The 27,833-nt window shown below is 33.9% G+C and overlaps 1 protein-coding gene across 1 annotated transcript in view; it reads right to left on the reverse strand.

Moving 5' to 3' along the window:
- Positions 1-4,767: 4,767 nt before the first annotated feature.
- The window catches only part of LOC117125478 (low-density lipoprotein receptor-related protein 2-like), a 136,419-nt gene continuing 113,353 nt past the window's right edge, over positions 4,768-27,833 (reverse strand). The window contains exons 67-90 of the mRNA XM_033271972.1: positions 26,007-26,246; positions 24,487-24,606; positions 24,054-24,179; positions 23,176-23,295; positions 22,107-22,232; positions 20,880-20,999; positions 20,146-20,265; positions 19,350-19,466; positions 19,086-19,223; positions 17,910-18,038; positions 16,766-16,885; positions 15,721-15,846; positions 15,179-15,310; positions 14,822-14,950; positions 14,438-14,576; positions 12,882-13,052; positions 12,343-12,566; positions 11,820-12,011; positions 11,021-11,164; positions 10,390-10,474; positions 9,573-9,616; positions 9,027-9,129; positions 8,429-8,531; positions 4,768-8,231 (exon numbers count right to left, since the gene is read on the reverse strand). Coding sequence (XP_033127863.1) covers positions 7,911-8,231; positions 8,429-8,531; positions 9,027-9,129; positions 9,573-9,616; positions 10,390-10,474; positions 11,021-11,164; positions 11,820-12,011; positions 12,343-12,566; positions 12,882-13,052; positions 14,438-14,576; positions 14,822-14,950; positions 15,179-15,310; positions 15,721-15,846; positions 16,766-16,885; positions 17,910-18,038; positions 19,086-19,223; positions 19,350-19,466; positions 20,146-20,265; positions 20,880-20,999; positions 22,107-22,232; positions 23,176-23,295; positions 24,054-24,179; positions 24,487-24,606; positions 26,007-26,246 — 3,389 coding nt within the window. The 3' untranslated portion in view covers positions 4,768-7,910. The remainder of the gene's footprint in view (positions 8,232-8,428; positions 8,532-9,026; positions 9,130-9,572; positions 9,617-10,389; positions 10,475-11,020; positions 11,165-11,819; positions 12,012-12,342; positions 12,567-12,881; positions 13,053-14,437; positions 14,577-14,821; positions 14,951-15,178; positions 15,311-15,720; positions 15,847-16,765; positions 16,886-17,909; positions 18,039-19,085; positions 19,224-19,349; positions 19,467-20,145; positions 20,266-20,879; positions 21,000-22,106; positions 22,233-23,175; positions 23,296-24,053; positions 24,180-24,486; positions 24,607-26,006; positions 26,247-27,833) is intronic.

Genomic DNA, 27,833 nt, shown 5'->3' on the forward strand with positions numbered 1-27,833 from the left:
TGAAGCCAAATCGAAAATAAAATTTTAGTAAATATATGGTAATTACTGTTCTTCGTAGATACAGGTCAACCCCCTCCTTCTTTCAATAAAAACAACTGTTCACGGGACGGAAAAAATGTTTAGACTGGCAGCCATTGCCCGAGGGCTCACGTACATGATAGGGTTTTAGTTTGCCTGATAGGGCATCGAACTCTGTACACCGCCCTAACACGCCACCGACTTTAATTTCTATTGTTGTCATCAACTAAATAACAGCTTTGACTGGTAGATAAAATCAAAAATAGTATACACAAATAAAGAGATTTTAAAATGACCTTTAAATGTCGATTTAGCAACACGTACACACACGCGAATACGCGATGAATATTACTTTCGACTTTTCTACAGCTAATTTACGAGCCGGAGGAAATTGACCCTATGTTTGTTTTTTCCTTCATACCAAATACTTTCTGAAGTTTTAACATTTTGTGTTTTTTTGCCATCACTTGTCCTTGTGGTTTTGAGGGGTTGGAGTCGGAAATAAACGCCCTTTACGTTTACCGATTCCAAAGTCTATACTTTACATGAATTTCTCTTGCAATTAATAATCATATGGAAAAGAAAACGTATCAGCCAAAGATTTATTGAAACATAAAAATAAAAAAAAATATTTACATGTAATATTCGTTTAGCCACCATATTTTTTGTGTTAACTTTTCGTCACAACAACAATAACAATAATAATAATAATAATAATAATAATAATAATAATAATAATAATAATAATAATAATTCAATGAGACTAATTAAAAATCATTTTTGCGTTCTGTTACGACAAATGCCCATTTGGATAGCCTCATGGTTGGAATACATCGTTATAGGTGAAGCAACCTCGACCATGACAGCGTGGTTGACAGATTTCATGTAAAATTTCCAAAATATAGAATTTCACTTTCAAGAATGAGGATTCGAAAATGAATTAGATGGTTACATTGCATACTCTTTGTTTCTTGTTTTATTCAATATTTTTTGGTTTTGGAAGCTGATTTCAACATTAGAAAGCATAGCCTACATAAAGTCATACTATAGTAACTCGATGCCTATCAAATACGTAATAAAAATTCGCCATAATTCATCAAATATCCGTGGCTTCCAGGGGGGCTTTCCCCTGGACCCCACCGGGGGCCCTATGCGTCCCCCTGGCCCCAGCCAAGTGAGACTCGATTCGCTCCACTACCCCCCCCCCCACCTTCCGTCGTGGCATTTAGCCCCTCCGTCGGGCAGGTCCTGGCGCCATTACTGGTCTGTGGTGATGTAAAACCAAAAACATTCTATTTAATATCTCTCGAAATATAATTATATAAATATATTGGATATATTTTAATCAGTATAAAATGGTGCCATAGCGGCTGTGAATATTCAGACTAAATTAAATTTGATATTACATTTCTGGATCATTTATGCGTATTCCTTTTATCTAATCCCATGAGTCGATTCCTATTGCATATAGCTTCTCAAAATTATAGGCCTAATTAGGCCTATAACGTCTAGCTTAAATTTACTTGGCCCGTTTCATGCATTGTTGTTTACCGGTTCTTTAGTCATTCTAGGCCTACTTCTTCAAATCTACAGCTACCACCCTTGGTCAATCGACGTCGGTAGAAAACACCACTAGAAAGAACTAATAACCTGCACCAACCTTGAGCAACACAAAATGAGCGAGAAAACGACTCAATTGAATAGATCAGTACATAACACAGTTAACAAACGTTTACATTATCCACTAAGTGTGCAATTTACTATCATTATTGTTTTGCCTCCCAAGGCTTTCTCGGAGAAAAACAGTTAAATAAAGTAGATCACACAGTAAGAAAACTAGCTTTTGCTGGGGGTTATTTAGAACTGATTAATTTGAATACAAATTTGTGAGAGATAGACTCACCGGAGTCGAATATCTACCCGCATGATTAACATAACGTGTGTGCATCTCTTGTGTCAGAGAACAAAACAATAAACACAATCAATGAAATAATATATAAAAACTTTAACGGATATTAGGCGAATTCGTTGAATTATCACGTCAATCATATTAAAAAACAATTATATACTTTTTTCTTAATATAACCAATAAAATTTTGCCCAGACTCAGTGTTCTTATTTTTTTGCCGATTTCAGGATCAAAATGTTCCTATTTTGTTCTTATTTTTACACACTATTCAAACATTGAAAATTATTATTGTACAGCGATATATTTGTGTATTTTATTTAATAGAGGGTATAGTCACACCTACAGCAAATAAGGTACCGATAAAATTGGTTAGTTTTTCTATTTAAAAAAAAAAAAAAACACAAATTAGAAATTTAGCCTCAATTTGTTCTTAATTTCAGCCACAGTGTCACAGTGTGTTCTTATAAAATGTCCTTATAAAAAATGTAATGATGTTGTGAATAAAAAAATTACAGGACCGCAAATTAAAGGTAACGGTAATGAATAATTATAATTTTTGCATTCAAAATGTTTAAATTAGGTGCAAGAATGACCACATATAGTCTAAAGGCAAAATGTATATTTTTCTCCGAAGAAAAAAGTGAAGTTAGAGTATAAAATAAATACACTGGTATTCACAGAAATTGTTCGTGTGTTGTATTACAAAAATCGACACAGCAACTGCAAGCAATAAAGAATATGCCCGCTTGACGATGATTAGCATCATTATAGCCTACCCTTTCGGGTTAGAATTAAAACATTTAATTTGATGTGCATTCGATAATCGACTATAATCATCATTATTTATTAATCATCTAATTATTGCTAACCAATGCTGGACGAAACGTAGTTAATTTAAGCTACCAATCAGAGCCGCTGTTTAACAACGTGTGATGCATTTATCATAGTGTGGGTCCAGAATCAACCTTTCTCATGAAAATTATTTAATGTGTGTTTCTTCGTGGCGTTTGTCATTGAATCTGAAAATTGGTGCTTTTAAAAATGAGGCACTTATTTTAAAGATGCATTAGTGCGGTAACGACAACTCGTATGCTGTGCTGTGCATTATGAACTATGTAGAGAGTAAACACAAAAGCGAAATTACTGGTGGTAAAGTTAACTTATCTGTCGTCGGCAGCATATCATAATTAAAGCTGATAGAATTAATATGATGTCACAAAAGTGAGCTGGTAGCATCAGGGGTTGTCAAAATCATGGTGTAAGATATGTACTCACTGCGTGGTACGACGAATTCAACTCCGCTCCGTGTGCCGACGCGACGCCGTATGCTGATTGTCGGTAGTAGTCTGAACGGATCGTTATTAAAAAAACAATCCGTTGCGAGCTCGTCGCGTGGTGTTGCGTTCTTAATAGAATCGCGTCGGCCGACAAGCGTGGGGTGCAGCGATAGCCCGGCTTAACTGAACGACATTAAACAACGAATCAGTTTGATGGTACTGTACCATACTTAATAATAACGACGACGACGGCGGCGGCGACGACGACGACAACAACAACAATAATAATAATCATAATAATCATAACAATAGCAATACTAATAACAATGACAGGTCTAGTAATGATCATGATCATGATGACGACGATGATGATGATAATGACGATTATGGTAACGACGATGAGGAAGATTATAACGTTAACGATAAAATAATATTATTATTATTAATAATAATAATAATAGTAATAATAATAATAATAATAATAATAATAATGAATATAGGCTAGTGTCATTGCACACTAACGATGATGATAATGATGATGACGATTATGGGGACGACGATGAGGAAGATGATAACATTGACGATAAAATAATAATAATAATAATAATAATAATAAATATAGGGTATTATTGCACACTAATAAACGCAGAGTGAAAATATTTTATAACAAGCAGGATAAAAAGCACAATAAAGGTACACATGCCTAGTACGAGGACCAATGCGCAGATGGTACCAGATGGAAACCAAGGGCAAAGACCAGGTACCATCCCGATATTGTGAAGTTTGGATTAGATTGTACACATGGTTTTATTTTGAATAAAAAAGCGAGTACAAAAGACTTAATTGGTGACGCACAGAAGACTCCCGTCTGAACAAGACAGGTGGAGAATTTTAACAGTAGGTTAACAATGGTTGCATACCGTACCTCACTACTGTTGGTAGAGTACCCGGCAGGTTGCATAGGCAAACTTCAGATTGGAAACCAGGTGTTTATGGTACTAAAAAAAACTGGGTAGAATTTATAATCAAAAAAGCTTCATCATACACACAAACATATTATGTAATTTCCATATTATTCTCTTAACTTAATTTTTCTTAATATTTCGTTTCTTTACATTGCTTTTCCCGCATATTTCTAAAGCTGTATTCTGAGTGGCTTGCATTAGCTTCTCCTGATCCGTTTTTGCATTTGCTGTCACTTCCTTCTTGATTTCCTATGCATTTATGTTACTGTAGTTGCATTTACAAATTTGTGCCTAACTCTCCACAAACATGTACTATACAGTAATAAAATAACGATTGTTTTGATTTATCTTCTGAAAATATGATAGTGTTCAGTAAGCAATGCGTCAATGAATGTTTGAAAATTATCTATATTTTTAAATGCTGTTTTTGAGTCACTTCAATTGCAACTATGAACCAAAATAATTGTTTTTGTAAAAAAATCTATGCTTCAAAGTAGTCACCTTTTGAAGAATGTTATTTCTATTTTTGTCTATTTACTTTAAATGACATTATTGACAATGAATTTTAAAAATGAATACATATGAACAAAAACAAACTTTGTAGGTCAATTTTATTTGAAATGAATAGAGTGAAAACATAACGAAATAAGTGTTTAAAAAATATAGTTGTTATAACAAATTACAAAACAATTCAAACAAAAACAGATTAAAAAAAAAAATTATATGCTATAAGATAATTAGATATTATTAGTGTATACAGAACGGCAACAATGCAAACAATAACTATCAATGAATGATACAAGAATGTGACCCCTTAATGATGAAACAAAATAAAATGACCACTCCAAATGATACTAAATCTATTTTATTTTAATTAAAACATAACGAATACATGTGCTGTAACTATGTGTACAGTAAAAAATCTGCTGTATTTTTTATCAAAGATCTTATAATAATGTTTTATATCAAGGTGACTGATAGAGGGCGCAATCCTCTTTGGTTAGCCTTTCACAAGAATGACAATAAATGTTGTCATAATTATTGATATGTAGGGCATTGCCGATCCATAGTACTACTGTATTATTACAGCAATGGAACTATTCGCTAGGTTAAAAACATTGCAATCATTATATGAGACATTAACATTAAAACAATATTTTATGAGCAATATTTTAAAATATATAAAAATATTTTTAAACACACAATTATTTTCTTTTGTGTGCAGAGATTTTATGTACCGAGTAAAATGCTGACATTGACATACCGCTGGGATGTCAAATTTTAAAATGTATTCTATACCGTTTATAATGACCTTAATCTTCAACCTACGTATAATACACAATAATGAAAGATAAAATATTGGTAATGAATATAATTGAATTCTAAATCTGTTATAAAATACTTACAAATGTATAAAACAAGTATATTTTAAAAGTCATAGAAAGTTTCAATACCACTGTAAGCTTGTTTATTTATGGACGTTAAATCTTATCAAGGTTGTTTAGTAAAGGCAAGTCCGGTTAAGAACTTTCTACAAAAGTCATATTGTATGGTAAAATGTTTGGTAATAAAAGTTTGATTCATAAAGGGATATATAAAGTAAATGATACAAAAATCCATTAATTGAATTTTATAGCATTTGCTAGATGTGGAACCACTTTTTGGAAAAGTTTATATAAATTCTAATAAATTCATGCACATAATTTTATTCTTAAGACTCTATAAACACTGTTTGGTCAAAGGACAAACTGGCAATCCCATTTTACCATATTTTCTTCACGTTCCTATAGCAATCATTCCATAATATTTTGTAAAAACTTCAAAAACGCCTTTTAATTTTGCAAGGTCACGAGGTGGCGGGCAGTGATATTCATAACAGGCTGAGAAAAGGAACTAGATGAACACATCACTGTACATTGAAAGTTGTATAAGTCATACACTGAAATAGCTAAATGGAACACAGTGTCCTTAATGATGAGTCACAAGCAAGATGAAGTTGGGGGCCCTACATTCAGTAGTCAATTACAAGGGGTCCCCCTTCACAGTGGAATATCAAACAATACCATAGCGTCCGTGTTATACTACTTAATTTAATTCAAATTATAGTAGCCCTTTACTTCATTATTTTGGAGTATTTAAATATCAGTTTGTAGTGGAGCTTAGCTGTGAGACATTTGGGTCAGGAATGCTATTTTATGCGAGTCCACTTACGACATTCATGAGTTTCAAAATGTGGCATTACATTGTTTTAATATGCTATTTCTGGACTATAATATCAAGGCTCTGTTAAAGTGCTGTTTATTAGTAGGTGTAACACCTCTGGTTGAACAAGTTTTGGCAAGCCTTCACCCTCTACCTCGAATTTGATTTCTATAATTTGGGAATAACAGGATAAAGGAAGCAGTGAAATGACAATACAGCAGGGAATCATTAACATTAAGAATAAAATGATGATGAACTTACAAATAACAAAAACAACATTTAAAAAAGAAATTGTCGAGTTAATATGAAAATATAAACTTTGAGGAAAACTCAACAATCGGTAATTTACATTTTGTGCGACATTAAAATGTTAGTTATCAACAGCTAACAAATTACTTAGCTCACCATTAAAAAATATTGACACAGTTATTCCAATGCAAGTTACGTATGGAATTTACACAAGCATCCCTTGCCAAAATGTCCCTTACGAAAATCATTACAGCAAAATTATATATACTGTCCTTATATATTTTTTATATTTTTCATTTTAACAATCAATATTCTGTCCCTTGCCACAGTGGAAGAAGCAAACATTTTATTAAAATGGCTTAACAAATTAAATGAACAAATATATATGATGATAAAATTTTTCCCTTTATATCAAGGTTTTTAAAATGATTATTTGGTATTTAAACATTTATGTACTATATAGGAATGTCAGAAGTGAAGAATAATATGCTACTTGAATAATCATACCCCTAAAAACCACTATATTAATACATATATATCAACATTTTGATTCAATTTATATACAATATTGTGAAAAATACAATTATTGCATATTGTTTTACATGCAATAATAATTGATATAAAAATATTGTCCTATTCAGAAATAAAATTGAGAGATTAAATGACCTTTTCGTTCATTATTGCATCTAAGATACCTAAACCGCATCAGTATATTATTTTATCCATTAAAATACCGTAAATGAACCAATAAAAAATGCAGCAGCCCTTCTACAAGAGAGCAGCACACTAAAATAATTTTAGTGTTTAACTGGTACTATGTGTAGTACATAGTCCTATCTCACATACTGCATATTGCAACATAAGTATTATAAATTTTGTAAGAATTTGGTTATTTTTCCGATTAAAAATGCATCTCTAATAAGTGTTGTTGTGCATATTTGAGAGTGGCGCTTAGCAAAAAAACCATCATGTTTGGCAAGGTGCTTATTCAGCAGCGATGCTTATTTGAAAAAGACGCTTATTGGGTCATTTATGGTACATTGTAATGTCAAATATACTGGTGGTATTATAACACTGCACAAAAAATGTCCAATTTATGAGATATTAAAAAATTAATTGATTTAAAATCAAGTTAAACTTACAGATGTTTGTTTTCAGATTCCACAAATTATCTGTATACTTTGTTTGCATGTTTTATATGCAAGACAAAAGTACAAACACTTGCAAGGTTTTTACTAAAAATACCCATTCTTTGTGAATCTAGGAAGATGCAACAATAACTGTGTCAAATCACATTTCACCTTTCTCTACTAAATTTTTCTGATCATTGTCATCAAAAGTTTCAGTCGGAGAATATGCCGGAGGGGGTTCCATCGGAGCAGCATTCACTGGCGGACTTCCTAGTACTACACTCCCAATGACATCATCTGGTAGACCAACTTTTTCAGGAAGTGGTTCGGCCTGATCATCCGGCAAGCCAGTCTTTTCTGGAGCACTGTTCTGTGTATTGCCGTTGCCAACAGCATACAAATTAGGTGTAGCAATTTCGTAACCAGGGTTTTCAAAATTGTTGCTAGTTTCCGTATTAATTGTAAATTCATTAGAAACAGGCTGAAATGAAAAAAATTTATATATAATCAATCAAGGATTTTTCCCAAAAAATGTTCTTCTCATCATATATTTTCAGTAAGTTTGCTATATTTATTTAAAGTCTATTTTATGAATGATATATATTTTTGTTATTTAAGTGCTCTTTCATTATTTTTTAATATAATTAAATGGAGATGAAAATGCTAAGGTGTTTTTACCGGCGGCATGCCTGTTGGCCCACTTCCATTGGTTGCTCCTGTAATATCTACGTTGGTTCCTCCTCGGAATGTGACAGGTCCTTCTGCTGCAAACTTGGTAGAACTGATGACAAAACATAATATGTTCTTATATATAAGTATATAATATTCAAATTAAGTTTGCTACATAGCACCCTAAACACAATATAATCAAATGGATAAACAATATTTTTACAGGACTACATTCGTTGCGAGCTATGCTACACAATGTATTATCATGACCTTTATTCGAACACTGTATTTACACTGTCTCTTATACACATCTAGATGTGTATAAGAGACAGATCATATATTTTAAAATATAATAGTCACTTTCTAAAGAATGTTTTTTTCACATGCGCTTTCACCTAGTATGCGTTGAATCACGCATGTGACTTGTACCTTTACTGTATAATGAAACTTATTACATAGAGCATCAAGACCCAGAGAGATGTTTTAGACAACCATTTGGTTTGGACACCATGTCGGCATATTATACTTTAATAGGCAAGTTCTTGTTGAATGTGAAAGGAAGAAAAAGAAATAATTCTTATAATTATAAATTGTGTATTCTTAATACCCTCGTTTTCTCGATCTATAAACAATAAGTGCTAGGAGAGCTAGAATGACGAAGGCAAGCAAGACAACAATAACAGCTATAATGGCTTTTGTTCCTGGATCATCTGTAAATTAGAAAAAAAATACCAAGATATTATTAATTGATAAATTTTTTAATGAATTAAATTACTGACACTGTGTTTGATAATGCTAACAACAACAGTGATGATATTTTATATTTTAATAATGTAATGATGATGATGTTATCATCATCATCATCAATATTATCACCTTCATCATCAAAGTTCACGTCATTATCATCTCTGTGCTCATATTCATCATCACTACAACGATTATCTTTGCTTACCATCATTAACATTTTCACTAATCATTATTTTAATAATCCTTATTATTATCATTATGATCATATCATTACAATTATGTTTAAAAGGGCAAATATAAATGATATATCATACTAATTATTCTAATTTATACAAACAATCTCATTTCACACTTTGCTGCATCTTAAAAACAAGATTAAAATAGAATAATTGTTACAATAACTCACCTGAGGTCTGTGGCTTTGCTGTTGACTTACAATTAGATTCACACCTGAAATGAAAATCATATTGAATATTGAGAAATTTTTTTTTTTTTCATTCACACTCAACAGCAATTAAATACAAATTACAGAACGGATGATGCTTTATAAAGCGAAGTCTCTTTATGTGGCATAGGAGGTGGAGTTGTTTCAGTCATGAGAAAGAGTCCGGATTGTAGTGATGTGATTACGTCACGATGTTGATCATATCATGTGACTAGGGCGGCCAACGTGATTAGCTGGAAGATATGCTAAAAAAAGACACATAAAATGGACACTTGTTGTAGGGTCGTTATTTGGTATGATGTGCCAATTGAATTGGAGTATCGGATGATTTGTTGCAATCATCAATAAACAGTATTAAACTGATATCACAGGAATATACTGTAGGATTAGAAAGCAAGCATCTTAGCAACTAAGCTATATAACAGAGTGGAGTTGAGTGAATAGCTTGTTGGTTAAGATGCCTTCCAATCCCAGAGTGATTGGTTTCAATTCCTAGCACAGTAACAAGATTTCTTTTAAGTCTCATAATTTAGAGCACTACTTATGTTTGCCGTGTGAATATTGTCAATAGAAGAAATACACCACTTAGAGAAGCTGTTTAGTACATCCTTGGCCTTCAACATAAACCAAATAAAAGAAAAAAATCCACTAATATTGTAGCGAGTGTGTCAAGAGATGATATACAAGAGAACAGGTTATTCCATATTTTTCAATGTCTATTTATCAGGGATGTTAACTTTGAAGCAAAACATTTGAAGAGGGAGTTTTAAGTACTTACACACAGATTGACGTGCCAGGATAGCAGCCAACGCCATCAGGACAATTACATGGCAGTGGAGGTAAAGTTCTAGGCTCTTCCATAACTGAAGAACAAGAATTAAAACAGAGAAGAGATCAATATTTTTAAAGCATTGATGAACACTATTCTATTCTTCCCATGGCATTGCCCTTATTCTGCACTCTCACCATTCTTTATGATTACCCTCACCACCCTCTTCACTTGACTTTGCCATCAACTTCTACCGCTGTTACAGGTACTTATCCTGCTCAGCATTTTTAGCCCCACTCTTCAACCTTCTGTCATTGCTCTTCACCTCTTTTGGCACAATTTTTACCTCTTTCTCATTGCCATGACCATCCTTCGTAATAATCCTTACAACCTTCTTGCCCTCCTTTTGACATCGAATTACTATTACACCATTCTTAACCCCCTCTGCCATCAACTTTATCTTTACCTTTGACCATTCTCAACCTCTTCTGACATCTCCTCTAAAATTCCCTTGTAAACATTCTCAACATCGTCAGACATCACCTTCAACTTCCCCTGTCACCATTCTCAGCCTCCTCTGACATCACCCTTAACTTCCTCTGTCATCCATGTTTTAAATTTCTGCCTTATAATGTCTTACCTGATATACAGTAAGTATCGCTACCAGGTATAAAGTCGTCACCATCAGGGCACTGGCACTTGAAGCCATCAGTTATACGATTGTTGTCCATCATTGGAATCTGGATACAAATATGGCTACACTTTGCCTTAGCACAAGAGTTAGCTGCCATAAAAAATAATATTTTCATGAGATATATATATATATTTCTATGCTAGGCCAATGTTTATTAAGGTAATAATCAATTACCACAATTATTTTCCAGGCTGTAAGCCAACCTGTTGCCCAGTAAAATCTCCATTGAACCAGGGGTATCACACCACAATTCTTAACACAGCACATATATCAGGCTTATGAGATTACAGAAAAGTAATTTGCAGCTTAATATATCAGGCTTATGGACTAAAAAGAGGTAAACATTAATATAGTTAATATAAGGACTAAGGATCCATAATTCAGCATCCTCTTCTATATTCAGTAACCACACACAACAGTAAAAAACATTAAAGAAATGTCTTGATATTCTGTCTAAAAATCACTTATAAATCTCTGCTTACATTATCAAATTTTCTTCTTTTTTTTTTGTTGAAAAAACTGTTGTATGCCCATATTTAGTCATGATGTGTCTAAAAATGGTCATGACATGATGTCATCATAACCATATTTAGCCATGGCACATGTTTTTGTCAAATAAAATTTGATAGCCTGGATAGTACTGAACAGTATACATGGGATGATTTATGTAAAAAAGTAAAGTAACTGGAGCTTGCTTCTGTTTTCCCCAGCCCCAATCACACACCCACACAAATTGGAAACTTACGAGATGAGATACTGTATCTAGAAGGATGGAACATCTTAATGGCTGTTGGCAGGTTAATTCCTACGGTAACATCAACTGGTACTCCTCGTCCAAGTTTATCAAGTTTCATGATACTGCCTGAAGCCTCTGTCTTACCAGTGGTCCAGTAAAGACTTGTCTCAAACACATCCAATTGGAATGGATTTTGTAACTCTGCAGAATACAAAGACAGTTACAACAGGTTTATTAATCGGTCAAAATGTAAATGAATGTAGTCATGAGCCTAATTAGTGGTTAAGGTGCCTAGCTTTAAAAACAAAATATCCTTTTTCAGTCTCAGAACAGGATTTTATTTTATGTCATTAACGTCAATCTCATTTGCTAGGCCAAATGACTTGGTTGAAAAGCATCAAGGTTTTGAAATGATCAGTATGTAACAAAAACATTCTACACAAATCAGAGGTGATGTTGGTAGTCTACGAGTGAGATACTTACCTGGATAGACTAACTGCTACCACTTTAAATATTAATGACAATGACTTACCTGAGCCATATTTCAAAAGTTTTCGGTTGGTACCATCATATGCTATCGATTCTATCGTGTTTTCCTTTGCATCACACCAATATACAGTTCCATCATTGGCGAAATCAATAGCTAATCCAGTAGGCTGTACAATGCGACCATCTGCTATTGTGTGTCTATTCGTTCCGTCCATCCAGGACCATTCAATTTTAGGTGAGGCTCCATAGTCTGTCCAGTACATCAGCCTGGAGATTAAAATTTCATTTTAGAAATAAAAAAAAACACACACAAAAACCAAATTGAGGTATTGCCCCAAGTATTTTGGTACAAAACATGAAATGGCATATTGGCATATTTAGATAGATTTAGATTATTTAGTCAGGTTCTGTAGAGAAACATTTTCTTTGAATGATATTCAACAAATAAATATTATAGAACAATAGATAAATCTATAAATCTATAAATTTATTCTATTTGTATCATACATAACATAGTCAAGTATAATTTCTAAGCAAATTTGAAAGAATAAAAAATACCATTGTTATAGATCATATTCTTACCTTTTATTTGGGTTGACTACAATGGCACCGGGGCGACTAAGATCTGTGTTCACTATGGTCTTAATGTAACGGCCGTCTAGCTTAGCCATTGAGATTCTTGGTCCAGATCCACTATCCCTCCTTACTCTTGGTGCACCTCCATTAATACCTTGGTCAGTCCAAAATATATTCCTAAAAAATATTAAAATAAATTACCTGTTTTAGAAAGAATATATTAAAATGTTACAAACTTATAATTATATTTAACAATTATATTTATGCCCCAGCAGCCTAATACCCACTTTTACTTCACCGTTTTAGAAAGAGTATATTAAAATGTTACAAAATTATGATTATATTTAATAACTATATTTATGCCTTTTATTTTTATATTTATTTATTTTAGAGAGAGCAGCTTAGCTCAGTCGGCTAATCTGGTGGTAGCCACTGTGTGTGCGCTGAACCGTGGAGATCTCTAGGTCCCCGGTTCAATTCTAATTGCTGCCTCTCCTTGTGTTTCAGCTGGAGGGCTGAAATACAAGTTACATAGGGCACCGTCTTTCGGATGAGACGTTTAAGCCGTTGGTCCCGTGTGTATTTATGGCCAATGTGCACGTTAAAGAACACAGTACACTCTTCGGTAAAAATTGTAGGGGATTGTCTCCTGGTGTACTGTCCAATCACTACCAGAAGGACCCCACTGGAAATAAGTCTTCTTCTAGACTTTCGTGGGCTATCCTTGGTGTTTACACTGAATAAATCCAATGCAATCCAATGCCCCAGCAGTCTAATAACCACTTTTACTACACCGGGTTTTAAACACCGTGTTTTCAGGAGAAGCTTATCCGGGATAGTCGCGTCAACATCGGAACACACAGTGTAAACAGTCCCGACTTCCACAAACCGGGATTTTAATCATCCACTTTCATTAAAATTATTCAGTTGTTTTTGTAATAATATAACTATTTGTTATTTTGAACGTATTTTAGTTATTATGTTTAGAAATTAATTTGGTTTTTAGTGTACAAATAAATTATAATGTTTTTCCTCTGCAAAACTAAACTTGATTGCAAACTAATGAGCTAGTTTTCCTCAAAAATGTCTATAGCGGGCAGCGTTCAACACCGGTGTTCAGTGTAAATGAGTGCGACACGAGATCAACCCGCAGTTTCTTCATAAAGTGTAAACTGGTTTTGTCTCTGGTGTCATACCTGTGCTTTTTTTTTTGGCTTGATATTGTAAAATTGGTAGACACCAGACTTGAGGTTGAACACTTGGAAGCCCAATTGTTCTTATATCCTGAAGCTGGGCACCACTGTGCCCAGTGCTCACAGGGAGCCGAGCTGGATCCACCAGAGTGAGTGCCCGTCTTTAAACACCAGGAACGACATATTATTATCTATTAGCTTGTACTCAATTTAAGGATCTTGTATAGGCTTATTGAAAGTTTATTACATAATTGAGCCTTTTAAGCATAATTTAGTGTCTGTGTGCATGTGTGTGGTTATGTGCTTGTGTGTGGGTATGTGCAAGTGTGTGTGTGTCTGTCTGTATGTCCGTATGTGTGTGATACTTACTGTCCAAACCAATCAACAGCAATACCATAAGGATTCTGTAGATTTTGAATATTAATTGTCTCAGGAGTCAGCAAGGTTTTTGATCCAATACGCGCTCTTTGAATTGATGTAAGTCCAGAATCAATCCAATATGTTATATCTGCAATAATATTGTTAAAACAGTCGCAAAACATCAATAATTGTAACAAATGTAATAAATAGAGGAAAAAATTGCAAGCTACAACACAGTATAATAACAGTTACAAATATAATGACATTTAAAAAAGCTGAGGTCTGCTTGTACTACCAGTATAATACAAGTTCACAACAATAATCTATTATCTTGAATGTCAACAAAAAAATTTAAAAAAAAAACACCCCAAAAAACAGGCAAAAATCACTTACTGCTGGTGGTATCATAGTCTAACCCTTGTACTCTGGCTTGGAAGCGAATCAACTCGACATATTCTTTGGATTCTGGGAAATACTGTCGAATGGAATTTCCATCTCCATATATTATTGATGGCTTTCCACCTAGCAATTAATAATTTAGAATGATTATCATGCAGTACATAAATATGACTATTTAATACAATTTATATTTCTATGATGTATATGTTTAAATTACTACAAAGTATTATTTTGGATATGCACTCAAATTATCCTACATTTAAGTATTTAATTTAAAAAAATTTATATTTCCATTTCATTGATTAGATCGATTGATTATTTGATTGATTGATTGACTGATTGCTGACTCACTATCTGCTTTACAGTCTGGCTGGGTTCCTTTGCTATCTGTTGCACTGTAGCCTGGAGCACATGAGCAGGTGTAATTCCCTTTCGTATTGGTACATACTTGCATGCATGGATTTTCGAGACATTCATTATAATCTATGCAAAATAAAAACAGTATCAAACATTTGATATTCTCCATGTGTTATTGCACTGGCTAAAAAAAGGTTTAACCAATTATTATCAATATATATTTAGTATTATTTTGTGCTGATGATTTTTATATCTATGTTTTTATATTACAATAAATTAGTATAATCATTTGGCATTAGTCCTGATGATTATTATTTTCATTTTTGGTGAACAGCTCTTATATTTATGAAATTTATATAAAAAAAACATAGATCAATGTTGAATTTCAGTTTCCCTAACTAAAACCCCCCCCCACACACACACACACATAAGGATACACAAAATCATACATGCTGCAAAGACTACATAGGATTGATTTACATTAGATACATGGGAGCCAATGGCAATGCTTGATAATTTGTACTATTTTATGTTACCTTCACATGATTTTCCGTCAACTGCAGATACGATATATCCATCGTTACAACTGCATGCGTAGCCTCTTCCCAGATCAATGCATTTCTGCTCACATTGCCCATTGTTGGTGCCACATGTTCCAGTTGCTAGAGACGGAATCAATGTAGAAGGCATATATCACAGCAATTACTATAGGAATATAGTCACATTATCTTTATCATCATCACCATCAACATTATCATCATCACCACTAACATAACTATTGTCATCATCACCATAATCATTATCTCTATTATCATAATCATTATCTCTTTTATCATAATCAAGATCAAATGTATTATCATGATCATAATCAGCACCACCATCATCGTGATGTCCATCGTCACCGTCATTGTTGTTCTCATCATAACTGCTACCGTCAACATCATCATATATAGGAATATAGACACATCATCATCATCATCATCATCATCATTATCATCATTCATCACCACCATTATTATCATAATTCATCACCACCATCATTATCAACATCATCATAATCATACCTATTGTCATCATCACCACAATCATTATCTCTCTTAATCATTATCATATTATCATCATGACCATCATCAGCACCACCACCATCATCATGATGTCTATCGTCACCGTCATTGTTGTTCTCATAACCACTACTACTGTCACCATCATCATATATATAGGAATATAGACACATTATCATTATCATTACCATCATTATCATCACCACCATCATTATCAACATTATCATCATAATCACTATCTTAACTACAATATTGTCATCATCACCACAATCATTATCTCTATTATCTAAATCATGATCATACTGATTATCATGATCATCATCAGCACCACCATCATCATGATGTCTATCGTCACCGTCATTGTTGTTCTCATAACCGCTACCGTCACCATCATCATCATCACCACCATCATCATCATTACTAAATTCATCATCACCTCTATTATAATTATTATCTTTATCATCACAATCCTCATAATCATTGTCATTTTTGTTTGGCCACTTTTAAAATGTCAACTCACCACATCCTTGTTCATCTGATTTATCATTACAGTTGAGGACACCATTACAAACAAACTCTAGAGGGATGCATTCCAAATTGATACACTTGAATTCATCTGCACCACACGTTTCAGGGCGACCTGTGGAAAAACAAGCATTAATTACCTGTATAAAACATTTGTTATAGTGATGTAAATGTGTAGAAAAAATAAATTCGATTTTAATTGTTTTTCATTCATTTTGAGAACACAGTCATTTGTTCAAACAAAATATAAAAACAAATAATTTATATTAATCGTATATCCCTGTCAGAATAGAACCAGCGTATATCTACAATCTCTTCATTAGACTCATTTGACTATGTATAAACACTCTTTGATAGTGTATATTTCTTTGTTTTGTTTTTTGTTTTAATTTTTGTTTTTTGTTTTGTTTTGTTTGTTTGTTTGTTTGTATTTTCTTATTCATCAAACATATTTTAATATGTACAAATATACTCTGATAGGCTAAGTTTGTTTGATTTTTTTTTCCTCTTTTATTCATCACACTCATCTATAGAGTACCACAGTTGTGTTGTCACAGCACCAGGGGCCGCCCAACCAGACGTTGGTTGATTTCATAGGCTTTCTGGAATAGGCATTTTAAAAATCTAATATTTTACCATCAAAATGTACTAAAAACACAAAAGCTTGCATTACATAGGCCTTGTATACACAATTGGTTAATGTGCTCTTTAAATAACCAAGTACATCTTTTGATATGAATAGGAGGTAAATTTTTTTTTTTTTTTTGTATTCATCACACTCATCTGACTATGTATAAACATTCTCTGTAGTGTTTTTGTTTGGTTGTTTTTTTATTCATCACTCACCTGAATATGTACAAACACTCTTTGATGGTTTTTTTCTATTCATTGTACTCATCATTATGACTTGATTATGTTTGACTAGCCTTGATTGATAGTGCAAGCTTGTTTAGTATTTTTTTTTTTGGTTTGTTTTTATTTTCATTTGAATGTTGAGACTATGTTTGAAGCTATGACTTATTTGTTTTGTTTCTTAGTTTGTGAATACAGTTTTATCTGTATCTGTTTCAGACATATCTAATAAAACAACAAATTATGTATCTTTCTATGTTTGTTGGGAGTTGGAACAGACAACTTACTACATATATCATGATTGTTTTCATCACTGCCATCACCACAGTCATTGACGCCATTACACTGTTTCCATAGCGGCAAGCACGTCAGATCTGAACATCGGAAATGAGTAGATTCTTTGCAATCCAAATTTACTGAACAGAAAAAAAATACATATCAATCTTTTATTATTTGTAATATTGGGATGAAGATTTTAAGACAAATCAAAACATTAAAAATTAGCATAATTATAATTATTATTTTCCACAACCTAAATGTCTAAAAATGCTTCACATTACAGCCCAATAACTACAATATCATACTATAATATCAATTTCATATAATAAGGACACAAGCAAACGTCCAATTTGGTTTGATTATTAGGCCAAAAAAAAAAATGTTGTTGCCCTCCGTGAGCTTTTTTTAAATTTGTTTTTTTAGAAATTTTTTTCAAAGGTTTTCCTTTCATTCAAGTACAAATTCGAGAAATATGGCTTCCGAAATTAACACTTGGAACATAAAATCTAAAACAGACATGTATTTTTACTAAAATCGGGCCATAGATGCACACGTAAAATCGGTAAAATAGAAGGCATAATTTTGAAAACCGAGCGCGGTGACGACGATGTATGCACACAACATTGGATCTCTCATGCTGAGCTGTGAAGCCCCGATTAGACCTAGAGAGGCCTAGGCATTGCCTATTCATTACTATTGTACAACTAGTGGTTGCTTGAATCAAAAATCGTATTCATTACCTTATGGTATATTGGGCAATAAATAAAAACAAGCTTAGGTCTAGCCATTGCTTTACAGTCGGTACGTAGCTAGACATTTTAGACTCCATTACGGTTTTAGGGTAACCATGAACGAGATATTTTCTTGTTTTTTTTCTCGAAGTCACCTTTGATTGTACTACATAAAAGGTGCTTGTTTGGCCATTTTTCATAGCCATAGTATGGTTTTGCTCGATCTGTTAATGCGTGATCGTGTGGATCGAATGCAAAAATTATTTTTTTAAATAAATATTTCTTTAAAGAGATATAGTTTTATTAAATTTATTTTAATATACTGGTTAGTATTTATTCCGTCATTAAATTGAATATTTTTTGTTTGGCAAGCTTTTTAAAAAAAAAATAAAAAAGAAAAATAATGCTGCATTGTTTGTTTTTTTTTTGAAGTAGAAATAAAAATATTCTTACAGCAAATATCTTTTGTTTCGTCACTACCATCTCCGCAGTCATCATCCCCATCACACAACCAATCCATGCTGACGCAGATTTTATTACTGCAGGTGTACTCACCCTGCAAGCAGTAAAATCCGCCAGGGTACCGTGTTGCTATGACGAACAAAAAAAATATAAAATTATACACACAGTATAAAGCTCACTCTACTTGAAACAACATATTTTTATTACACGGCCTTTAGTGAAACAAGCAAAAATATTTTCGATGAATTTACTTACGACAATTGAACTCATCAGATAAATCGCGACAGTCTGCATCACCATCGCATACATATTCTTGCAGCACACAATGTCCGCTATCGCATTGGAAATAGTGAACATCACACGGCTTGTCCACTGTATATATATAAAAAGAAATAAAATGTAATGAACATGAATCTCAAGAATAATGCCAACATCATTAGCACAAGCTGTCTGCTTTGAATATTGATTGATGATTTATAGACTCTTAATTGATTTAATAATTGATTCATTGATTGAGCAAAAAAACTATTCATTATGTATTATTTTATTTTGATTATGTGAAAAACTTATAAATATTAAATCTGTATATTAGCTCACTTGTAGAACTTTTACTATATAACTTTTGTTCTATGTGTAATGTATATTATACAGATTTGTAAGGATACAATGGAATAGAGAGGGAGAGCAGGGGTATGTATTGTTGGGTTTGTATGTGTACATGTGCTTTTGAGTGTGCAGGCAAGAAGGGGTGTCTGTTTTCTCAAGAGAGTACAGTATGTTTATAAAAAAAAAAATTTCAGTCACATATAGCACATCGTGCCTATGCTCTTTACATTATTACCCTGGACGTTGGATTAATCACCTATGGAACATACTCCTAGCTCCCTGGAAGAGGATTCCATTACAAGGTACCCACTTGTAGTCAAGAGTGGACAGAGACAATCGGAATAAAGTGCCTTGTCAATGACACAAGCAAAGTGCACAGCGAGAGGTTTTAAACCTTTGAACAAACCTTGCCGCAGCAATTACTTGCATTTAAAATGAAACTTACGGCAAGCTATTTCGTCCGTGTTATCCCCGCAGTCATCATCATGATCGCAGATCCAAGTACTTGGAATGCATACTTGTGTTGCACCACATCTGAACTCACTTTCAGTACAATCTCTCGGTGCTAAAACAAACAAGTATCAAAATACCATTAAATTTACAAAGCTCTCAAAATTGATATGTGTATACAAGAAAAATAATGGGGCAGATGCATCACAATTTTATCAAAATAAATTTGACATAACAAAGCCTAAAGGCCACTCAAGATAAAGGAAATAAAGTAAAGGTTGGAGGAGCGGACTATACTGAGAATTTTCCTTTGAGATTCCTCTTAGGGGTCATTCAACAATATCAACATTTTCACACGTGTACAAAGAGTACGCTGGGGGTGGGGGGAGGGGTAGACAAATTTGTACACTTTTACATATGCATAAAATTGTTGATTCAAATTAACATGCAATATGTAAAATAATGGTAAAATTATAATGTACAGTAACCATGGATAGAATATTCAATTTTAAGCAGCCAAGTACATTGCTTTAGTTGACTTCACAAAAAAATAGTGAATGGTTTTGCAAAATCAAAATTTTTTTTGTACACTTGAGAGAGGGTGAAACAGAAGCAATAGAAAATAAAAGAAATCATTGTATCAAATATACAGCATGAATACTTAAAACATAATTTTGAATACATTACATACAATAAACAATAATAATAATAAATTCAATAATTAATTACCACAGCCCTCTTCATCGCCACCATCTGGACAGTCATTTTCTGTGTCACATTTCCAACGTAAAGGTATACACGAGGAATCTGAGCACTGAAACTCACCAACACTGTCACATTGCTGGTTGTCTATAAAAATAAGAATATAGCAGTGCAGAAACAATCATAATTGAAATACCAACTGTAGAATACTCCAGTCAATATCACAATGAAGTGTTAAGCGTAATTACATTATCAGAAAATTTACTTACAGGGTTAATAATCAGTGGTTCCTCTCATGATTTGTTGTGGCTACACACCACAAAGAAAAATTGAGAGAAATTTCAGCAATTATTTTCATTTACAGATATTCTCTTAAAAGTTGATGCTGTATATTAAAGTTATTAGCATTTGTCATTAAAAATTAGAATGAGAAGATGATTAAATCCTATATCCTTAGACCCTTAAGCTGGAAAATCATTATAGTAATCATTGTAGTAAAAGGTAGTCCCATATTCATTACTTGAAGGTGGGGAAATGAGCTGTTAGCCAATTGCGCTAAGCCACTAAATTGTGTGGTAGGGTGGCAAATTCCTTTCCATGCCATCTTTCTCCCCAGTAGTGAGCCACCGAGTACCCATTTATACTCCTGGGTGGAGACAGACAAACATAGGTAAAGTGCCTTGTCCAACAACCAACCGCTCTAACAATAATGCATTTAATTGACAACAACTGAATGTACCATTCGAGAGTGTCAATCAAGCTTAAAAACTGTGAAATGAGAACAGGGCCAGAAATATATCCACATCCAAGGAGCACATGTGTTGTTCCATCAGGCTCGTGTTTATGCACACTTTACACTAGGAAACTTTCAATTTGTGCGACGACGCGACTCTAGAACGGAATCACTGATGTGTGACCGTCCTACATGGCGTTCAACGTTCCCTACGTACATAGATTTGGCCAAATTGCGTTCCAGAATTTCCTCGACAAAGTGACTTTTAGTGACGTCATTACGTTCTACGTCTTACCGTCGTCATGCAATCAAAAGCTCCCTAATGTCATTTTGTGAGACCTTGGCAACAATATCCAAGGGGCGTGGCTTAATGGAAAGGTCAGTTGTTTGATCTGTCACTCTTTGTTTATCATATTCAATCCTACAACAATTCAAGATATTTAATTTAATTTTTGAAGGGTTTTTTTTTTCGAGAATTTACCCTTGACAATACTTATAACAATATTTATAGTTGGACTTACTACACTTAGATGAACTCTCATCACTGTTATCTCGGCAATTGTCATACCCATTACAGAAGGCATAGGAAGGAATGCAGCGGTAATTAGTTTCACATGGAAGCCATCCCGGTTGGCATGTGCCTTGCTCTGGAAAACCAATGAAACATTAAAAATAATAAACATACAACAAATTTATCAATTATAACAAATTAATCAATTTATATACACCAAACATATAAAAGAAGATGATCAAGAAGAAATAATAATGAAGATGAAGAGAAAACTTTGAAATATTGAGCCATAACTTGTATCACATTCTAAGCAATATACCAGTCTATAATTTCTCTTTCAAAAACAAATTGGCAACCAGTACTGAATAAAATTAAATAGAAATCTTTATTAAACTTCAATTAAACAGATTTAACGTCAAAATTTTACACATAGCGCGGACATAGCGTACGAAGAGACCAATCAGCTACAAAAAAGGTTATGTCGTATAACAACTTCTTTAAAATAAAATCCAAGGCAGAAAGTAAAAATTCAGAATCCAACAACTTCTTGAAAATAAAATCCAAGGCAGAAAAGTAGAAAATCCTTCTCGCAGTAGAGAACACGAGACACGTGGAACTACTTGATCCAGCACTTCTAAAGGAGGTTCACTTTCAATGAACGTCGAAAAGGGAATGAGGACATTTGTTAGGGAGACGGTTCGTACGTGGTGCTCTGGCTCAAACTGTTCCATTTATTCCGAAGTGGTGTTCCGTTTGGGAACAATGGCAATTAGTCGGTTTATCCAGGTAAGTATTCACGAAATAGACAAACAGATTTAACGACGTAATTTTACACATCATTAGTTGTTTATGTCATACTGTTAGAACCAATATTTCAAACATTTCTATTAATCAGTAGATGATGTCTAGAAAAAGTCAACCTATGGCAAAGCTTGTGTTAAATTCAAAATCAGAATACAATGAAGTTTAATGTAGCTAATATTATGTAAAAGGGCTATGTTTGCATATATAAAAAAAAAAAGTCATGTTTTGATATTTTTAAGTGCTCAATGAATGACAAGATAGAGGGTGACACTTACGGCAAACACTATGCGGCTCATCACTATTATCACCACAGTCATTATCAAGATCACAAACCCAAGATTCAGGGATGCAGTAACCATTATCACAAGTAAAGTATCCGTCTAGACATTGCCGACCTACATAACAAAACCGTAACAGGAAAAGCAATGATAAGATGCAATTCATTGTCATGATTCATACACGTGGACATGAAAATATTGAGCTTGATATAATTACAAAGGAAAATTTGATCCACAGATGATTGGATCTGATTATAAATCTCAGTTCTGGTCTGAAGATGATCTGATCAATGAATGATCTATTCTACACTGAAGTGAGCTGATTCACTAATAATCAGATCATTGATGATTTAATAGATGATTTAATCCACAGAAAATCCCACCTACAAGTGATCTGATCTGACGATTATCTGATATGTGGATGGTCTGAACAAAAGGTAATACACAAATAATCTGAATTGACGTGAAGAGGATCACAATAAATCCTTGAATTCTGCAGCGGCGGTTATTCGAGAACGGTGCGTATTACAAAACATATTGGCATAGTGCTTTTCATGCCTGTTCAAATGTTACCTATCTCACATATTCCTGTAGTCTGGTAGGCCTTATGCGCCGCAGTGCTTATTTGAGAACAGCACTTGTTCAAGAATTTAAGGTAGTTGATCTGATCTAAAGGTGATCTGACCCTAGGATAACCTGGTTCGACCCACATGATCTGATATGAAGGCTATCTGATCTATGAACGATAAAATCATTTTATATCACCTAATCTAATTAATTAATAGTATATAATAATATGTTCATCAAAATATAATATAAATAGAATATAAAAACAAGTCTATATCTTCTAATACAGTAAGTCTTTAAAAATTTACCAGCACATGTTCCTGAACTTTCATCAGAGCCATCAGTACAATCGTTGACTTGATCACACACCAATCTTTGTTGAATGCAATTACCTGTCCCACATCTGAACTCCCAGGGACTGCATTCAGAGTTATCTGCAAACAAACAACAGTCAACATTTTGCAATATGCGCACTACACAAATAAACATTATTATATTAATCAAATCAGCAGTGAGTGTGAATGCACATATCATTGTTAGCTTGGCTATAATGATAACCTGTAGTGGATGGGTCTATTATATTTTAAGGGGTGTGTGTTTAAGTAATAATAATAAAAGTAATACTGAAAATAGTTATTTTGATGGAATCAAAGTTTAAAACATTCAATAATAATTATAATTGATAATAATCATAATCATAATAACTGTAATAATTGTAATTAATGTGGTAGTATAACTTACCACACATTGTGCCTTCATCACTACTGTCTCCACAGTCGTCCTTCCCATCACACATATATTGTGGGAAAATACACACTTTATTGTCACAAGGGTAATATCCTGGACTACAGAATGGCTGTGCTACAAATCAAAAACAAAAAGTTTTTTTTTCTATCCAGTGCATATATAACTTTATTCATTATATCAAAAAGGGAAACATTACAATGTTAATCATTAATCTATTAAAATCCAATATCACTTTTTTTTCACTCGAAATAGGGATTCTAATATTCTGAGATTTAAAAAATATGCAAATTGCTGGAACTGAAAAACTTGAATACAGGACCATAAGGAGCTAATGTAATGAAAATGCCATACATCTCAGAAATATAAGCTTTTGAACCGTAGACATGTTTTAGTTTCTGCTTAACAAAAGTACAGCTAGGTCTCCCTCCAATTAAAGACCCCGCCAAACAAAGACCACCTCCTAATATAGACCTCTTTTCTACAGCCCTGGTTGAATCATTAGCGGTTTACCTCCAATTAAAGACTCCTATTTAGAGACCAAAGACCATGTTTTGGTGCAGGACTTGATGTGTGACTACAGGGAAATGGTATATTAAAAATCACAGTATACAGTAAACTGTACATCCATTCAATCTTACATTTACTACATCATTTTATAATTTAAACACCACTTTTAGTGCCAGTTTTTAAATAGGGAGATCAAAGCTGTTGAAGACCACTAAAACCCTGGTCCTAAAAGTGGACTTTAATTGGAGGGAGACCTGGGGTGGATTGCTATAAGCTGCCTTTAGACGGTCTTAACGGTTAGCTGGCTATAATCGTGACATCACTAGTGGTCTAAGAATATAGACCATTGCTATACCGCGGTCTAACCAGTTAGCCGTCTTTAATTTTAAAGTCTACTTGAAGGAGGATTAAAACGGTCTTAAATCATTTTCATCATGGCGTTATGCTGGTTAATTCAACAGTGCAATGGCAAGACCCAGGCCTAGATCGTCAAAGTCGGAGAATCGAACGACGAATATTCCGCACGCTTCTCAGCGTCTGCGAAAATAGGTCTATGTTTATTTACATTCATTTCGTTGCCCCCAATCTTTTGTTACCGGGGAGTGCTTGTCTGCATTTCAAACTCGAAGCGGTCTTAGGGAAAACTGTTTAATAGCAATGGTCTATGAGGAATGACTTTAGTAAGACCGTCTAAGTGTTAAAGCCGGCTTCAATTGAGAAGTTAAGACTACCAGTTAAGACAGTTTTATTGCAATCCACCCCTGTAGCAACTATAGAGTATAGCCATTTTTGCTAGACTATACATAGCTCATTATCTCTGCATACAAGATATGTACACAAATTATCAATCAAATGAGTTGGTCAGTTGCCTTATCAGTTTGAAATAACGTATTAATTACTACAATTATTCATTTATTCTAATGTTTGCATGATAAAAATTAGCCTGGCAGATTAAATGGAACATGGATACTAGAAAGCCAATCAGTTGGCTAACAATTGAAACTTACGACACGAGCTGGGTTCATCTGATCCGTCAGCGCAGTCGACCTCGCCATCACACTTCCAGTAACTTGGGATACATTTGCTGTTGTCATTGCAACGGAACTGTTGGTTGGTACAGTTTGCTTCACACGTAATGCCATTAACTAATCTAAAGTTATCAGGGCATGCACATTTGTACGATGATCCACCGAGAGCGATAAGACACAAATGGCTGCAACTGCTACTAGCGCATGGGTTCACCAAACCTGTATTTAAGTAAAGAAAGATGTAGTTCATTACTTATTGCATATTTATTACATACACTGCACTAAGATGGACAATTCCACATATTTTTTGAAGGTACAGGTAAGTTCTGCTAAAAGAAACTTAAGCACTAGCAGGTCACCAAGGTGAGTATTCATGAAATAGACTCATAATATACTTAGTCATTGTGATAAATATTTTAGTATGAAAGTCTGTCCAAGACAAACATATATGACACTTTGTCATTATATTCATGTATGGAACTTATGTAAATATATACATGATAGTTGCTACATTATATTCATGTATGGAACTTATGTAAATATATACATGATAGTTGCTACATAAATTCGTCTCTACAACCCTTGACGCAGCCAGAAATGAACTCTCAGATCGAGGGGCAGTCTGAGCTGCCCAATCAAGAGCCGCCGCAAACTTAGTAGGGGGCAAACTCGCAAGGCTCCGCTTTGCTGCAAGAGTGACACAAAGGGCACTCCGAGTGTCTATCAAGCTTGACAATCGGTTTGGGGCCCCCACACGTCGAGCACAACGACTTGCGCGCGGAGCGGACATAATGAAAAAAAGAGACAACTTAAGCTAAAATGAAAGGATATGTCGTCTGAAACTTCTTAAAAAGAAATCCAAAATTCCAAGGTGAAAATAACAATCCAAGAATTCTTCTTGCAAAAGATAACAAAGAACACAATTTGAGACACATGGTCTTAGCAATTTAGGCTACTACAGCACAAAGGACCTCCTTTAACGAACAACGTCGAATAGGGAATGAGGACGATTGTTAGGGAGACGGTTTGTACGTGGCGCCCTGGGTCGGACTGTTCTAATTTTTTTTTCCGAAGGGGTGTTCCGTTTTGGGGAATTTAGTCGGGTTATCCAGGTAAGTATTCATAAAATACACACATTTATCATACAGACCAATAAAATTCGTAATATACATATTTATTTTGACAAATTTTACAAGATAAATTTTCAAGAAGTTGTATGTACAGTTCATGATTTTGCATGCAAATCCTTGCTGCAGCAAAAAATGTCTAACCAAGTATGTAACATACCTTTTCGGGGTGTCAATCAGGCCTGGAAAAAATATTTTTGTGCCCCCAACCATGAAAATTATCTTGTTTAAATGCTTCCAGGACCAAATGTTATCTTTACACTATTATAGCGAAACAGTAGTACATTTAGTGGTTTGGAGCAAGCAAAAATATTAAATTTAGTTATGCATTAAATTGTGATGTGCAGAAAATGCCTCCGGGTTAAAGGTCAATGCCTCAAACCGCTGCTTGCGCACATTTTTCCCGCCCTGGTGTCAATCCAACTTAGCAACTGACCAATCATCAGTATGGGGCCAGAAATAATTTGCATGTTTAACAAGCACATGTGTTTGTCACACAAATGCACCTGTTTGCATATGTTTTTACGCTGTCCTTTTGTGGCATCTTAGCAACAATATCGCTAAGAGATTGGGCTTAGCGGAAGGGTACATTTGTCAGATAAGAGATTGAAATGCCCAAAACTGGAGCTTCAAGGAAGAAAATACCCCAAAACCACTCACATAGGTACTCAATTTGGCA

The sequence above is a fragment of the Anneissia japonica genome, unplaced genomic scaffold (assembly GCF_011630105.1).
Source record: "Anneissia japonica isolate Jap-2015-1 unplaced genomic scaffold, ASM1163010v1 scaffold7731_len1735946_cov199, whole genome shotgun sequence".
Lineage (NCBI taxonomy): Eukaryota > Metazoa > Echinodermata > Crinoidea > Comatulida > Comatulidae > Anneissia > Anneissia japonica.